This window comes from Natator depressus, chromosome 2, assembly GCF_965152275.1.
Source record: "Natator depressus isolate rNatDep1 chromosome 2, rNatDep2.hap1, whole genome shotgun sequence".
Taxonomy (NCBI): domain Eukaryota; kingdom Metazoa; phylum Chordata; order Testudines; family Cheloniidae; genus Natator; species Natator depressus.
The window spans coordinates 2,245,058-2,262,495 of NC_134235.1; the positions used below are offsets into that span (position 1 = coordinate 2,245,058).

Here is a 17,438-nt window from a genome sequence, read left to right on the forward strand (position 1 = left end):
CCCTTCCCCCGGCACAAAGGGGCCATGCTTTCTGTTAGCCAGGCTCCTAGCCCCCAGGGAAGATGGCATTCCAGATCCCCCCACCTGGCCTGCTTTGTTCATTTCCTCAGCTCAGGTGTTTGGGCCAGGCCTGGACTCTGGAAATAACGCATCACTGTATAATGCCTATTAGAGCTAATCCACGGGCTCATAAAAAACCTCTCAGGTGTTCATCCTCTAGGGAGATCACTTTGCGTTTTATCCTGTCAAAAACCTAATCCCTGCTTGGCAGCTTTTTAAGGAGTAAAGCAGCTGTGACAATTTCCTCCTCCTCCGAACCAAGTGCAGATGGTACAGAATCCGTCATGCTGAAAGCAAACACTCCTTCCCTCCCCACCTCCCCTCTTTACAGCCCTGTGTATTCTGGGCCATGTAATTACAGCTCTTTAAATCAGCCGGAGCAGGGCTCCGCAAGCTGTGTGCGTGATGTGCACGCGATCTTCCTGCCTGAAAACTCCAGCTATGAGATCTCCTGTGCTCTCCCTGCCAGGTGCCGATCTCAGACCCCGATTTAGAAACATGCAAGTTTCAAATCCAGCTGTTCTAATGGTGGCTTTTCTGCTCTGTTTCCAACTCTGGCTACAGCAAAGCCATGTCTGGGCTGCTGAACAATGGGCTGGTTGCTGGGGTCTTGTTGGCCTCTGAACTGGAGGAGGGGATTCGCAGCTCTCCTTGCTGTAGTCGATAACCTATCGAGTATCGTTAACAGGTCTTAGTGGGGAGTAGACGATTTCTCTCTTCCGCCCCGGCCCTTCCTAATCCTCTTTCTTCTCAGGCCACATGTGCTCTGCATGAGATCATGTCTGCTCCGGAGTCTGGGGCAGCGGTGCTGGGGCTCTACCCGCACTTGTTTGTGGCTCTCCTGTTGCGAGTCAGCTGCACCGTGGGTGTCCAGCTACCAAAGAACCTGCAGTCCAAGGAGAGGAAGAGCACCAGCCGGAGCCTAGGGACCAGAAACCTGGACCCCTGCAGGTAAAGAGCAGAGGGTGCTGGGGGCTTGGAGGCAGCTGGTTTTACCTGCCTTGTGGAACTGATCTTTGTTTTTCACAAACACGCACATGCTGCCTGCGTGTAATCAGATGGCTGGTGAATCACACGAAGCCGGTAGCCGGTTCTGGATGAAGGCCTGAGCCAAAGGCTGTGGCTAGAGCTCGGCTTTCCACAGAACAGGATCAATCTCCAGCCACGCTTGTGCTTGTGGCATTGTTCCCCACGTGCTGAGGTGGTGTGCGCCGCGCCCTGGCCTACTGCTACTTCCAGGGCATGGTGTCCCCGACCTAGCCCTGCAGCTCTTCCCCATGTCCTCCGTGCAGACACCCCCTCTGCCAAACTGCCCGTACACGCGCGCTCCTTTTGGAAACGGGGCCCGGGGGAAACTGGGGTACAAACTGCTCCGTCTCCTGCAGACCCAAATGTTGGCACGTTTTAATCGCTGACTGACGCACTGGAATGGGGAGTCGCGTTCCCCATTTCCCCTTAGGGTGGGCTGCTGCAGAGGGGGCAGCGCAGCCCCCTCATGAGACTTTGTCCTGAGTGCTCTGGCTGCCAGCCTGCAGGGAGGGGGTCAGGCTGGGAAAGTGGCCAAGTCCCTGGACTTCTGACTCGGTGATCTGCATATGCTGCGGCAGAGCTCTGACCTGTCCCTTCTAGGTACCGCCCATCGCCTCCAGCACCCTCACAGCAGCCAGCCGCTGGTCCTCGGCTCCCTGTGACCGTGCTGGCAGACTGCTCTCCTGACTCTCTGGGCTTAGCCTGCCGATGACCATCCCTTTCTGCGTTACTGGGGAACGCCTGCTTTTGGCAGTAGTCATGGCTCTGGTGCATGGAGGATATTCCAAGCTCTGTGTCTTCAGCCTTTCTAGTCTCCTCAGGTCACCAGGCTACTCTTCTGCAGTGCTTTGGGCCAAAGGGCTTCCGTTGCCCTCACGAGGAAAGATGGCTTTGTGGGTGGACACTGACCTGGCTTCTGTTCCTGTCTGATCTTGTGCTGCCCTCCTGACTCCTCTGCCTCATTTCCCGCTCGTTCAGCGGGGCTAGGCATGGGGGGGAGGGTTTGGGTACGACTGGTGAGCGCCACGGAAAAGCCATAAAGCCGCTGCTCTCTCCGTGCGTACCCTGAACCTGCGTGGCAGTGCCTTCGTGAAGAGTACTGCATGGTAATGGCTGTCTTGCAAACTCGCCTTTCTAGGCCTGGTTTCCAAAAGCTGGTTGGTCATTGGGTGACCTGCCACCCCATCAGCAATCTGAAGAATGCCTCCTCCAGTGGCAGCAGCAATGGTCAGGTACACACACACAAGCATTGCCTCTGGTCTTACTGGGCATCCCCCAAAGCTTTTTCTTCCCTTGCCCTCAAGCAAGTGATCCACTTACTCTTAAAACAACTTAGCAGTTCTCTCTCGTCTCTAGCCAAGGTTTGTGTCCAGCGGTAATACGTAGATCCCTGCACAATCTGTAACTCCGCAGTTCCCAATTGAAAGGACTTAGTTGTATTTGCAGAATAAGTTAGAGGTTGGCTGTGCAGACTAGTAACCCAGCCCCCAAGCTGTAGGTGCTGCTGGCATACACACTTGTGTGCTGCTCTAGACAAAAGTCCTTGGAGTGTTAGAGGTGCCCCCCTTCAGGCAGCTAGCGGCCTGCGCATGCTCAGGTCTGATCTGCACACCCTTCTCCCACAGACAGGGCAGCTGGAGGCTGAATCTTTCTTTGGGCTTATGTTGTTCATGGGCCGGAAAATTATACCACTATTGCAAACAGAAGAGACTTCTTTAAGGAACTTTGTCGCTCGCCATTTAGTAAAGGGCAAGGATCACGCCTGCGGTTTGTGGGTGATTGTGTGCTTTTGCCTCACACCACTGGCTCAGGTGCTTTGACAGCAGGAGTTACAGGATACTAATCCACACTCTCCAGCTGCCCAAGAGGTGAGACTGGCCTGTCCAGACCCGTTCTCGCTAGTAGCATTAAGCCACCTCTTCAGGAAGTCTTGTGCCTAAATGAGTGACATGTTGAGTTGCTTCTGCTTGTGATATCTGTCTACTCCGACCTTGGTTCTTGATCATCTCGTGTGCACATACAGGATCGTTCATGTGTGACTGAGAGTCGGGCCCTTCATGCTCCAGTTCATCTGGATCCCTCCGTTCAGTCTGGTCATGGTTTGTGGCCCCTCTGAGTGAGTTAATTGTATGGCTAGTTCCCTTCAAGCTTGACTCAGATCCCTCCTCCACCAGATCTTCCCCAGTTCTTGCTCGGGTTCCACACCTTTGTCTCTCCTTCCATGTTGCACAGTGACACTTGCTTTTATTGTCCGTAAAGCCCAAACGGGGCTACGTGCTAAGGCTCTCTGACTGGCTACCTGCAATGCTGGAGCTGCTTCCCATGTGGCTACTGATGAGTAGGTTGCTTGCAAGTGTCGTCTGTGCGCTGTGTTTATAAATGAAATATTCTGGCAGAGTTTGGGAAACTGGGGGAAAGCCTAATGCATTTGTGATCCTCAGGGCTCATCTGCACACGACAGCTATTTTGGAATAAGGTAGGACATGAATTTAAAGCAGAATTGCTATTCCAGAGCAATTGCACATGTGGTCAAGCCCTGAACTTGGATTTCAGTGGGCAGAGTTCCTCATCTAACGTGATCAGTCCTGAGTTCTTTGTCAAATGTCTTGGTCAATAACAAATGTAGATCCAAGCATTGATTCCTCCTACAGGGCACCGAGTGCTTGATGGCTGGGAGAGAACACGTCCGAGGGAGGGCACCCTCTGGGAGGGTGATCCGTCAGACAAGAGCCAGTCAGGCTGCAGTGTGTGTGAGATGGCTCTTGCTGGCAGGCAGGCAGGTTTCTGGGACTTTAGTGTCATGTGCCCCGAGGCCGCTCCTGAGCGTATCAGACTTGCACCATTTTGTGGCCGGATCGTGTGGCCTGGAAAATGCTTTGCGGTTCTGGTCATCCGTGCTCTGCTGCCTCAGGCGCCAGTACGGCTTCCTTGGCACTGCCAGTCCTGGCCTGGCGCTCTTCCTGGTCCACCAGCTTCCTGGATGGATTGTGACTTCCAGCAGGAAGCCCGGCGTGCAGTGGGGGCTAGTCCATCTCCCCCCTCCCCCAGAACTGGAGGAGCAAACAGCAATTCGGTGGGATGTGGCTGATGAGCACAGTGGCGCTGGCCACAGTCAAACCTGCTGAAGAGATTTGTGGGCTGACGCAGTGGCCTCAAGCTCCCGTGACTGCTGGTATCCCCGCTGCCACGCGGTGTTACGGGGCTGGCTCTGCCTCCCAGCTGTGCCTGAGCGTGTGTTGAGGGAGCCCAGCCCTGTGCCCTGCTGTCCGTGATCATGGGGCGGCTGGAAGCTGAGGGATGGTGTAACTTCACTGACTGCATCTGCACCCAGCACATGTGCCTCACAGCAAAGCCTCATCAGTCCTGGCATTCCCGTTGGCTGCTGGCCAGCTCCAGTCAGGACATGCTGCTGGCTTGTGTCTAGGGTTCGAGGGACGCAAGCCACCTTTCTGATCTTAGCTCTGGGGGTCGCAGGCAGGACGAAGGGCCAGCAGGGTTCAAAAAGGAGTTCGGGTAACTTCAGATTCTGTCCCTGCTCCCAAGTCACTCCTCTGGGTCTGGGCTCTTAGTGTCCCTTCCCTGGTGAGAGCCGTCCCCTCCCTTGTTGCCGTGTGAAAGACCTGCACAAGCACAACATGCTTTCAAACCCCTCTTCCCCCCGAGCAGGGGGGATTCTGTAAACTCTCCTCTTTGGCACTGGGGGGCAAAACTTGGGGCCGATGTGATCTTGAAGAGGAGCCTGACTGGCTGTTCCCCAGGCAGACGCTGGGGAAAGCCCACGTTAGGTGGCACTGAACCAGGATTGCTGTGCCCAGCACCCCCTCACCTACTGGCATGAAGGAAACAAAACTCACGCTCTCATTGCATCCAGAGCAGCACTTCTTTCATTGCCTGGGGAGAGGCGACAGGCAGTTCTGTACTGGTACCAGTAGATGGCGCTGGTTTGACTAGCGTGCTGGAGGCTGCAGGTTTCAGCTGTGCCCACAAGCTGTCTGAATTCAGTCCGTTCAAGTGACCCTGAGGCTCTGACTGATGCACCCAGTGGCAGCAAAGCAAAGCTGTGTCCTGCTGCTGCACCCTTAACGCTCCTGGGGAGATCGCTGCTATGGGGCACCCGCCTTCAAAACCACATGGGGAGCGCGCCAGTGATCCAGGAAAACTAGGCGGTAAACGTGCATCTTCTTACCAAATTCCATGCCTTGGCAACCCCTCTTCAAGCCTTGCCTCTGATGATCCACTGCAGTCACTGGAGGTGGTCACAGGCCCAGGGCGGCTACAGCAAAACGTGCAGAATCTGATTGGGGGGGAAAACCCTCCTTTGCCCTCGGACTGTAAGATTTGCATAGATGCTGTGTGCTGGATCGTGTCTGTGAGGCACGTGCTGCACTTGATGTTTGGAGATTCCTGCCCCGCTTTTATCAGGCAAGGGGAAGCTATGCCGGACTCCCCTTGGCCTGGGGGGGGGGCGGTTTGCAGATTTTACTGTGGCTCTTTGTGGCCTCTTACTCAGGGAAATCCGACTTGCATGGGGAAGGCTGCATGGACCCAGAACTGGGACTTGTAGCCCCTTTAGGGGATTCAAGCTCCATTCATCAGTTTGTGCTGGGACGATGGCAAGGAAAAGCTGTGCTCTGTCTGCTGGGGGAGGAGGGACAGAGTCTGAATTAGTGGCTGCCCATGACAAACTTTAAAGTGATGCAAACTGCATCTGACGAAGCCTGATAGGCCCTGTGTTCAGCCTGGAAAGCTGCCACTAATTCCTCTGGTAGCTTTTCCAGCCCAAAGTTGTAATGAATGGAAACAGGTTGTTACGCTGGCTAGCAAAGCTGGTCTCTGATTAGTGTTTTATTTAGACCACATGTTAAAACAAAATTTAAAAAAAAATCTGCTCAAGTGGCTCAAGCTAAAGTTGAGCTTGCTCCACACGGCTGCTGTTTCCTCCTCCTGGCTGCGTCCTCCACTCTCCAGCCCAGCTCTGGGAGGGTTCTGTTCTCTGGGATCCGCTCGCGGGAGCCTTGACAGCCACCCTATTTGTGAACCCTGACCGAAATTCTCACCATTCCTTAAGTCACTTGCACTCTTTGTGGCTTTGGCCGTGTGCACCCAGAACTGTCTGTTCTCTCAAATCGCTCTTCCTCCTCCTTAATTACTTCTGGAAAAGATGCACAGTGAGAGATCTCAGCCAGACCCCAGACCACCATAACATGAGGAACACTTAAAGGAACTTGGAGCAATTGGTTGCCTCCCAGGGAGGGAGATGCAGGAGCCAGAAACTACAGATCTTCCTCCAAAAAACTGACTCTTGGAACAGTTGGGGCAAGAATCCAAATACAGTGGGACTGCTGCTGTCCTGTCTGAGGGGGCCACTGGCCGCAGATTGGATCAAGCATTAAAATGCTTCCTCCCGAGTGCCTCCCTTTAGCAGTACAGGCACTGGCCCCTCTGATCCCTTGTCAGGCAGAGCAAAGGCCAGACCTGTTGGAGAGAGTGTCAGGTTGCAAGAAGACCCAGTTCTGCTGAGTGGGAACTGATTATTCTTCCCTGCAATATGCTGGCTGCAAAAGGGATAGGGAGTCCCTGAATTATCCTGAAGTCTTCAGCGCTGAGGGTGGAAGAGAGCAGATGGGTCACTATTGCATTGCAGCTCCCAGAGGGGGGCTCTCCAGGGTTCTCTCTGGTTCAGGTAGTTCAGCAGTGGACTGTGAGGCACTCACACCTTCCCTGGGGGGGCGCTATTCCAACTCCGTTGGCAAATGTTCCCAAAGGGCACCTAGCAGAATGGCATGGGGCGCAGTGGAGACTGAAGGCGAGTGGCGGGACTGGAAAGGGTTCCAGTACAGGGTTAAGTAGGTCAATAGCAGGCATGTGACTAAAGCTCCCTGAAGACTGTCTTGAGTGTGGCCTTTGTGCTCAGGTGAAAAGGTGGCTTTTTCTGGGGATCTAGAGATTTGGCTACCAACCGGAAGAAACCCGACATAGGCAAGGCCAAGTGCTCTCTGGTCTCTGCTGAATTTTGCAGGTGTTACTCCAGAGCCGCAGCATTGCTGCAGGGCAGGAAGCTGCGGTGATATCGGTTGATCAGATGGCTACATCTGGGGAGGTGGGGGGAGGGTCTCTTACCAACCACATCCAGACTCGCCTGGCCCATCGACGCTGCCAGCAGAACGTCCCAGTCCCTGGGGTTTGGTTCTGCTCTTACTGCATTGGGTGCAAACAGGTGAACTTTGGCTCTGCGTTTGAAGTCATTGCTGATTAATGCGGGGAAAATCGCTTTTGTCCCAGGTACAGGAAAAATGCAGAGATGTGAAATTCCAGGCTGCTCCCAGGAGCTGGTTGCAATATCCATAATTTCCTGTACATGTTTTGAATTCTAAGTCTTGCTGATATTTAAATGCCAAAGAGCTGGTCAAGGTGAATACGATAGCTTGGCAGGAAAAGGCCTTGGAGGAGATGGGCTTTTGTTGGGAAGCCAGGAAGTGGCTATAGGACACTGGAAAAAGCAAACCTAGCGAACGACTGACTTTAACCAGCTGCCTTTCGAGGCTGTTGATGTGGCTCACTGGCTTTGTGTCTTGCTTCAGTTTAACGATCCCTGTCACAGGATAGGGGGATTCTTGAACTGAGACTCTTCTGTGCACAATTACCTGCCCCCTGCTTTCTGTAGGACCAGCGAGCACCTTAATATCCATGGCTTGTCCAACTGGGCAGGGGCTGCATTCTTAACTGTTCATCTGAGGGGTCATGGCTTATGGCCTGCTCACAAAGTCTACAGTTTCCAGGACAGCTTCAGAACACGGTCTCCTTCGCCTAGTTCATCGGGCAGGCCTCCGGCAGGTCCTTGCCTGGGCTCCACCGTGGAATCCATTCCCTTGAGGTAGCTGCTGTGTGGAGACTGAGTTATTTGGAGACTGATGCAGAAAAACACAAAATTGAACATACCAGGATCTCTCCTTGCTGTACCCTGATCAGAATGCTGTTAATTATACCACAAGTCTGGCCACAGTGCAGCTGTTCGACTTCCCGCTAGTCCCCTCAAACCACAGCCCTCCCCATACCTCTTGTGATGCAGCCAGGAACATTTACTGGCCATCCAGGGTTACGCTATGGTGTGGCCAGCTCTTCCTGACTGGGGGCCCTCAGCTATACAGTGCCATTCCTAGACACTCCTGTCTTCCTGACTGACCAGCAGTCTGTCCCCACTGGGCACCATGAGGAACAAACCCCTCTCCCAGCTCATGCAGTACCTCTGATGTGCTGGTCAGATCTCGCCAGTCCCCGAGTCAGACTTACCAGCTGTCGGGGCTTCCTCCCTGTGGGGCCTTTGACAACCAAAAACTGAGTGGGGAAAGCAGCTCCCTGGTTAACTGGATACACAGCCCCTGTGGGCTGGGCTGGGCTGGCAGCTTACAGAGAAGTGGATCTGGACTATCTTTTCATACCACGCTAGGAAAAGGTGTATGAAAACACTTTTCTAAACAAAGAGGTCAGCACAGTCCCTAAAATGCAGCATTACATCTGTGTGCAAAATAGCTTCTGTAACTTGCTGCTGGAACCCTTGTATGGAATGGCCAGAAAGTTACTGTCCCACCACCCAAAGCCATGCACATCTTATTTAATTTTTTATGCTAATTTCCTTGTGCACCAAGAAAATCACTACTTAAAGTCCCTGGGTTCTACTTGGCCCAGGCTGCTGCTTACGCTGAATGCAACTGGAAAAGTTCAGAGGCTTCTGTAGATCAGAGTTCCTGCTCAGCAGAAAGGTTACAGGTCACCCTGACATCGGGGTGGTGGGGGGGGGGTGCTCTTGGTATTACAGCAGTGTTCAGGGCGCGCTAGCTGCTGTATTAACACACTGGGCAGATATTGCCTCTTCCAAAGGCCATTCGGCATGACCGATGTAGCTAAGACTGGGTATTGCAGACAAGTCTGAAGAACACTGACGTGAAACACTTGGGATTCAGTACTGAGTGGAATATACAGAACATGTAAATAAGGTGACTTTGTTCTCCTTATTCAACAGCTGCCCCTGGGAGCTGGGTGACTGGATACATCGCCCCAGTCAAAGGGCTTTGACATCCAAGCTGTGGATAGCTGGTGTATGCTTCTCCTGTAGATGTTGAACTGGAGAGCTGTTCTGTGTATATATGAAGCTGGTATCACAAGTAACCTAGCATGCTAGATCACCTGCTCTCCCATTCTTCCACTTAATCTAAAACCATTTTCAGCCATCGTGAAAGAGAAGGCATGGGAATTAGTTGCATATATTGTGCCGTTCATTTTCTGAAACTAATTTTCTGGAGGCTTCAGCTGCAAGGAGGCTGAAGCTGGTGCTGGATATGAGCAGTACCTGTATCTGGATGCAGTCATGCAGTACAGCGACCAAGAAGGGAACAGCTTGGGTCACCTTAAATTCAAGGGATCTCACGTCCCAAGATGGGTGTGGTCATTCGCTGCGTGAAGTGTGGTGGTGTCCTGTGCAATACAATGTTCGTGGTGGTCTCCTGCCCAGCACCTACACATGCCAAACAAAGGGTCCCTTGACCCTTCATAGAGACTAATGCCTGATAGATCCATGACCTCAAATACAGGAGATGGATTTGGAGTCTGAGTTTAAGGTCAGAAGGGACCACTAGATCATCATGTCTGACCCTGGTGAGCCCAGGCCACGACCCATGCACTAAACCCAGCCACAGAAATCAGACCCAACTGTTGCAGCCCCCAGGAGACTAGACTGTTCCGTGCCCCAGGTAGAGAATAGAAGGCACTGGGGTGCCCCGGTGCTTGAGGCTCCTGCAATGGTAGGGAAACAATTAAATGGCTCTCTTGTAGGGGGGTGTGTGTGTCTCTCTCTCAATTGAAAGATGCTAAAAAATTGGAGAGGGTTCAGAGAAGAGCCACAAAAATGATGAAAGAATTAGAAGCCCTTCCCTAGAGTGATGGAGCTCCATCCATGCACCCGACCCAAGAGAAGGTTAAAGGCAGACTTGATCACTATGTAAGTACTGACATGAGGAACAACTATTGACGTTGGGCTCTTCGATCTAGCAGAGAGGACTACCAGGATCCAATGGCTGGAAGTAGAAGCTAGACCCGTTCAGATTGGAAATGAGGCCTAGTGAGGGTAATGATTCCAATGGTTAATTTAACAGGGTGTGGTGGATTTGCCATCACTGATCATTTGTAAATCCAGGCTGACTGTTTTTTTTTTTTTTTTTTTTTTTTTTTTCTGAAAGCTGCTGTAGGAGGTTATTGATGGCAGCTGTAAGGCTCTAAAGAGCATTTTACCCCCAGAATTCAGTCCCTAAAGTTAATGCAAACTAGTTCTGTAGGAAAAACATTTTGTGATGGAAAAAGTAGAGAACGGCAGCGTTTGATGGGCCAGATTATACACGGGGTCCAAAATGGAGGCCAGGATTGCCAAATGAGGTAGGCTTGTGCCAGTAGCCAGTTAAAACATGCTTGACGGCCTGTTTGGGAAACTCCTGCCCATGGCAGATGTCCGGGATTGGTTTGGTTCTTGTTCCTAGCTACTCTTTTTTCTGTATGGATTGCTCAGAACCCTCTGCAGCTGATCCATGCCTCCCTGTGTTTGTGGGAGGACATGGCTAGCCCACTGGGGCACCTCCAAGAAGTGGGAAGCTGCAGGCAACAAGCCGCATTGTCTGTCCTGCGCCCATGGAGTGGAAACACTCTCTGGGTGAGGAAGGGCAACTTAGTGCAGAGCAGCTGCACCCCTTGTTCTTTAGTTAGTCTCCTTACTCACCCGTCCTGGGAGCACGCTCGGCAGCTGCCCCACGCGGATGATCAAGAGTTTGCCTGTAAAAGGGGATGCCTCAAAAAGAGGCTAACCCAGCAGCTGCCATTAGTTTAGTGCCACCTGCGTGCAGAGGTTTTTCCATGTATACAGCTCGTGTTATTAACACACCCTGTGTGTGTGCGCTGGGACGGAGAGAGCTAGATAAAAGGACACAAATAAAAACAAGGCTGAAGAAATATTTCTTTAGCAGTCATGTGTATCCATTTAATTTCCATGTGTACAATGGTTCATTCTATATTTTTCCATCATTAGTCTGGATTCTGGACAACGCTGGAGAAAAGATTATATACTGTCACTAAGGAGAGCCAGGATCTTTTGGGGTTTTTTGCAGTTACACAACTTTGCTGCAGAACATGGCGAGTGCATTTACAGCAGCAGAAGAGAACTTTCAGCGCTCACGAATTTTGTGCACATGCGGGTCTTTCTGCAGCCAGTCCGTCCAAACCTGCTGAGCCTCCCTCACCGCGGTTTAGGCTTTTTTTCATAGATTCATAGATATTTAGGTCAGAAGGGACCATTATGATCATCTAGTCTGACCTCCTGCACAACGCAGGCCACAGAATTTCACCCACCACTCCTGCAAAAAACCTCTCACCTATATCTGTGCTATTGAAGTCCTCAAATCGTAGTTTAAAGACTTCAAGGAGCAGAGAATCCTCCAGCAAGTGACCCATGCCCCATGCTACAGAGGAAGGCAAAAAACCTCCAGGGCCTCTTCCAGTCTGCCCTGGAGGAAGATTCCTTCCCGACCCTAAATATGGTAATCAGCTAAACCCTGAGCATATGGGCAAGATTCATCAGCCAGATACTACAGAAAATTCTTTTCTGGGTAACTCGGATCCCACCCCATCTAATATCCCATCACAGGCCATTGGGCCTATTTACCATGAATATTTAATTACCAAAACCATGTTATCCTATCATACCATCTCCTCCATAAACTTATTGAGTTTAATCTTAAAGCCAGATAGATCTTTTGCCCCCACTGCTTCCCTTGGAAGGCTATTCCAAAACTTCACTCCTCTGATGGTTAGAAACCTTCGTCTAATTTCTAGTCTAAATTTCCTGGTGGCCAGTTTATATCCATTTGTTCTCCAGGCAAAGCGAATAGCATGAGCATGGCAGTCTTGGGTTAAAAGTCCCTGACACTAAGCTGCTCTTTCTCTGGGATTTTGTTTTCTTTACATGTGTGGTAAACACAGTCCTCTTTCTTGTATAGAAGCCTAAGATTTAGCCATTACTAATATTTGTTTTGTTCTGACAGGATAATGTATGTTTCCCATATGTTGCTCTCTGCTTGCAACAAAATAATCCCTACCAATAAAATATTAATGCAAAAAAAAACAAAACCTCCTTATAGTAGCTCTGGACTTCTTCACTTTTCAGTCTGTTGTCTTGGATCACTTTAACGGCAAATGTCCTGGTGGAAATGGAGGTAGCTGTGAGTTATGGGTTTGTCTCACTCCAGCTTAAAGCCTTCACATAACTCATTCAGTCCTCAGGTACCCTCGCGCCTCTGAATAACCCCATGCGCCACTGTGCAGAATTTTCTAATGTACTATGGTGTGCGTTGGCCAGCGCTCCCCGTTGGCTGGCGCTCCTGTTTGCTGCAATATGAACAAGTTGCATGCAGGCTTCATAAAAGAATCTTTCTCTCTCTCGGTCCAGCTGTGCGGTGGAAGCCCTGAGAGCCATGCTGACCCAAGGGGGCAGTGACGAGGCGGTGAAGTCCGTGGAGAGTGCGGGAGGCTGGGAGCTGATGAAAAGCTCTGATAGGCACCATGATGGCATTATGCTGCTTGCAAGGTAAGAGGGGAGTTCTTCAGGCAGCCTGTCCCCCTGCAGCCTGGGATCAGCAGCAGAGTGCACGGGCTGGGTGAGATCTGCTGGAGTGGGGCAGCCCCCCGGGAAATGGGGAGCGATGCAGGACAAAGGGGAAGCTGGGAAGGGCGCCGTGACACAGCAGATCTCAGTGCTTCAGGACCTACGTCGCTCCTTTAGATCTGGAGCGAAATCATCCCCCCGCCCCGGATGGAGCTGGGCGCTAGGAGTGGCTGACTGGAGTGGACAGGCCTCAGCCCTTTCTCCACAGCCACCTACACGGTGAGGTATCGAAAACTGAACGAACCGAGCCTCGGCCCGTCGCCTTCTCTCTGTACCCCGCCCCCCCTCCAGTGTCCAGCAATGGGCGAATGGTCAGGTGGAGGCGGGGCGAGGGAAGGCTCCGGGCACAGGGCTATACCTTAGTTCAGCATGTGCTGCACAGAGCCCCCCGGCGCCTGTGACCGGGTGTGCAGGGGGCAGTTGGGACAAAGGGCAAATGCAGTGAGGCAGCTGTGGCTGCAGAGCTGCCCCTGGGGGCAATGGTGGAACGGTGCGTTAGGGCCAGGGCTTGGAAGCACTGGGCTCCAGGCTTGTGAAGCTACCCGCAGCTTCCCTGCTCCCAGTGACAGCCGGCTACTCTTGTGGGCAGCCGGGCAGCACCGGGCCAAGAGAAGGGAGGGCGCTGCAGGCTGAGAGCACTGGGGTTCGCATGGCTAATGGATGCAGCACCAAAGAGGCGGGATGGGGTGTGTGGGGAATATGAAGATCAAAGCTACTCCTGACTGAAAGGCAAGGACAGGCGCTTGACCTGAATGCAGTGGAGGAGGGGAGCCAGTGGAGCAAGACTCTTGGCAGCTTGTTTCGTCTGGATTGGAGGGCAGAGGAGGTGGGTTCAGGGGACCCAGTCAAGGGCCAGCAGGAGAGATCTCTGCGCTGACAGAGGACACGGGTCAGAGCTCAGATGTCTCCTGGGTTTGTATTTGAGGGCTGGGAGACCTCCAGGCTGTAGGCTCTGGCCACCAGGAGCAAGGGGTGGCCAGGCTGAGGGTGGGAGGAGTCCCTGCACTGTGGGTGATTGGCCCTTGTTAGGAGGGTGTCCAAGGCTTGGACTGGAGCGCCTGACCATGGGGGGAGGGGCAGTCAGTCAGGGAGGGGCTCTGCTGGAGACCTCTTCTTGCCAAGACATATGTTCCAGCTGCCTGTCCTGTGTGTAAAGGGCTAGGCAGCCCTGAGCCGGCGTTCCCCGGGGTGTCCACGCAGCTCCTCGCGCCTGGAGCCGCTCACCTGGAGCTCAGACACATGGTCATGGAGGTTGGACGGGGGCGGGGTATTGGTGTTACTCTCCCTTCATTGTCAAAATAAAGCAAACTTCCTACCAAGCTTGATGTGGGCTAGGGAGAAGCAAGTGAAACTGTCCGGTGGCTCCTGGCACTTCAGCCTGAGCTTTGGAGGAGGCCAGGAGAACCCCATGGCTGTAATCTCCCTGTCAGAGCTGCAACTGTCAGGGTTCTGCGCCACCGAAGGTGGGATGTGCCGGCATTTTGGCTGGGCCTCTGCCCAGGGCTGGCTCCGGTTGCCCAGGTCGGATATCCTGGATGGCTGCTTATACTGCCTAGAACTGGCTTTTCCAATGGGCTCAGACTGGCTACTGTGCCCTTAATCCTGGCCTCTGGAGAGCTAGGGGACTACTTTGATTCTTGTGCTACTGAGTTAGAAAGGCAAATGCCGCCAGCCAGCCTGCCCTGTATGCCGTGTAATGGGGTGTTCTCTTCCAGGGCAATGGCTAAACACGCTGGCCCCAAGCTCCCTTTGATTGTGAAGAATCTCTTCCCGATGCTCAACAGTGTGTATGACCGCCAGAGGATCACCACCACCGCCTTCTTCGCCGAGGTGAGCAGGGCCGGGCCGCCCCACTTGGCTCCTGGGCACCGGGGCGAGGGGTTAGCAGCAGAGCCCAGAGGCAGTGCTGAGTCCAGCAGGCTGGCGCGGCTGATCAGTCCCCTTCAGCTTCCCTGGCCCTCCGTTAAAGGGAATGGCGTAGACGTGCTCCTAGGAGTCCAGCTCTTACCACATCGGGGCCAGGAGCCAGCAAGACATAACCTTACCCTTCCTTACATACCACCGTAAAGAATGAGGTGACTCAGGCCATTCCTGCTGCGAGGCCAGCCGACTGTAATGCGCTCTTATAACACTGGGCTGCTGCCGTGGTCTGTGTTCCCTAGAGCAGCGCGGCCTGCCATCCACAGAGCTCCAGCCTTGCTTCTAACCACCTCGTAAATGCTCAGTGGCTCGAGCAGCCTGGGCTTTGGGCCCTGTTTTTATTTTCTGTGTGGCTGGGGGGGGCTGACGGCCCTGCTCTTGGCTGCTGCCCCACAATCTGCTTCAGCTTTCGAGTGCGCTTGGCTCTCGGGCCTTGCAGGGTTTAAAATAGCAGTTTCTGCCTCGCCCTCGAGCTTGTGGGGAAGGAAGCAGCCGCCTGCGTCTCTCCCTCTCGGAAAGCTGATGAGGTGAGAGCTGCCGTCCCTTCCTTGCCAGGGGCTGACCTGACCAAGCGGCAGTGGGGAGGCGTGGGCTGGCCCCCAAGCAGCTGGGGCATGGCGTGTCGCTGGGCGTGGTAGAGCTGTGCTGCCAGACCTGCCTGGGCATCTGCCGCTGGCTCTCGTCCTTCCCTGTCCCTCTTGCAGTGCAAAGGCCTGGTCCCTCTCCCTCTCCAGACCCAGCAGTGCTAGGGGAGGGTTTATTGTGTTGCACCTCCTCCCCGAGGCCGACGGGGCAGTGGGACGAGATCCAAGGTGTGCGTGGTGGCCCTGGCCTCGCCTCTTCTCAAAGCCACAACCTTGCTTTGGGGCGCTCGGTCTCTGTTGGAGTCGGTCATGAGGACCAGTGCACTGCCTGGATCTCCAACGCTCCACGGGTCTGACCCAGCAGAACGGCTGCCAAAGGCCCAAGGGAGCTAGTCCACCCTCCAAAAGTTCGCTTGCCTGGCCGGTATCCAGCCTGGGGATGAGTGGGGGAGGGGAACCCACCTAGACACCAACCCGGGGCTGGGTCCCAAATCTGCAGTGGCTTAATTGCCCCAGAGCAGTTTCAGGGAGTGGGGGTAGATTCTGAAGTTGGTGGCCTTGCTGGCCCAAGCTGCAGCTCGTACTAAGGCTTCCCCTGAGCCCTCAGGCCTCTCCTGTGCGTGCGATCGTGGTGCAGGGTGTAAGGATGGACGCTTTCCCTGAGGCCCCTGCAAGCCTGGCCGAGAGTAGCACCTCTCCCTGGGCAGAGTGGTCTGCGGTCACTGGTGAGTGCAGCTCAAGCCAGAGATGCAGTCAGTGTCGTCGTCCATCGTCCCGTCCGTCTCTCCTCCCCCTCCCCACAAGGCGGCTGCCTGGGATCTCCTTGGCCACCAGTTGTGATTGGGTCCATTGATCACCATACAAACCCCTGGGGACTCGGGTTCAAAGGTGTGTTAACCTCTCTGCTGATTCCCTGTTATGTTACCTGTGTACTGAGCACTGGCGTGACCACTGCGAGGATACAGTGTCCAGTTCTGATGTCCAGTTTTTTCAGCATCCTTCTTCAGTTGTGGGGAGGGGTCAGAGAAGAGCCACCAGAATGAGTAAAGGGTTAGAAAACCTGCCGTACTGAGAGAGGCTCCAGGAGCTCGGTCTATTTAGCTGAGGTTAAGGGGTGACAGGATCACAGTCTGTAAGTACCTAGGTAGGAAACACACTTTTGATAATGGGCTTTTCAATCTAGCCGAGAAAGGTCTGACGCAATCCAGTGGCTGGAAGTTGAAGCTAGACAAATTCAGACTGGAAAGAGGGCCTAGACTTTTAACAGCGAGGGTCATTAACCGTTGGGCCAGTTTCCCCAGGGTGGTGGTGGATTCTCCGTCACTGGCCATTGTCAGTCCATGCAAAGCTTCTGCTCTCGGGAGATTTTAGGGAGGTTCTGTGACCTGTTACACAGGAGGCCGGACTGCTGATCACAGTGGTCCCTTCTGGCCCTGGAATGCGACTCGAACTGTCCTCTGAGCTCCACGTCGCAGGGCGGACACCACCGCTGGCCTGTATCTTTTATATGAGCTGATGGGCAGGGGGGGTGTTTCCTCTTGGCACACGCTCCCCCCAGGACCCAGAGGTCTCCAGGGTCTCTGTTGTGGGGTGTCTAGCTGCTCCTGGCAGTGTGTTCCTCTCATATACACAGCATCACTCTCAACTTGAGGGGGTGGGCCTGGAGCCCACTGGGAGAGCGGCCCTGTGATCTCCATTTAGCTAGGTCTCCTCCGACTTTCTGCTTGCTAGCCTCCCAGGCGTGGGGTGCTGAGTGCTGACAGCCCTTGCATGGAGGAACTGCTTGCCAGTAACTAGCTCGGGTCTGCTCGGTTCAGCTTTGCTCTCCAGCCCCTCTCTTCGTGTAAGTGGGAAGGAAACAGTGAAGAGTTGGGTCAATAGCTGCTAATCCCTGACTCCAAACATTCATTGGCGTTAAACCAGAGGGGACCCTTGTCCTCTAATCTGGCGCTTTGCACACACAGCCCTGGGCCTTTCACCCAGTATTTGCTGTCTGAAGCCCACCAGAACTTGCTGAGCTAACACAGGGTTTTAAAGGCTCCCAATGGCCGAGGAGCCACTAGATCCTTTGGTAAATTCAGTGGCTAATTACCCTCACTTCAACTTGTCCCTTATTCCCGCTCTCAGTTTGCCTCGCTTTGGCT

General features: G+C 53.5%; 1 protein-coding gene across 3 annotated transcripts in view; it reads left to right on the forward strand.

Annotated features, from left to right (window-relative positions):
- MROH1 (maestro heat like repeat family member 1) overlaps positions 1–17,438 on the forward strand; it is a 111,027-nt gene that overhangs the window by 75,275 nt on the left and 18,314 nt on the right. For all 3 annotated transcript variants that reach the window (XM_074943658.1, XM_074943657.1, XM_074943659.1), the window contains 3 exons: positions 815–1,011; positions 12,575–12,712; positions 14,506–14,620. In XM_074943658.1, the coding sequence (XP_074799759.1) occupies positions 815–1,011; positions 12,575–12,712; positions 14,506–14,620 (450 nt within the window). The remainder of the gene's footprint in view (positions 1–814; positions 1,012–12,574; positions 12,713–14,505; positions 14,621–17,438) is intronic.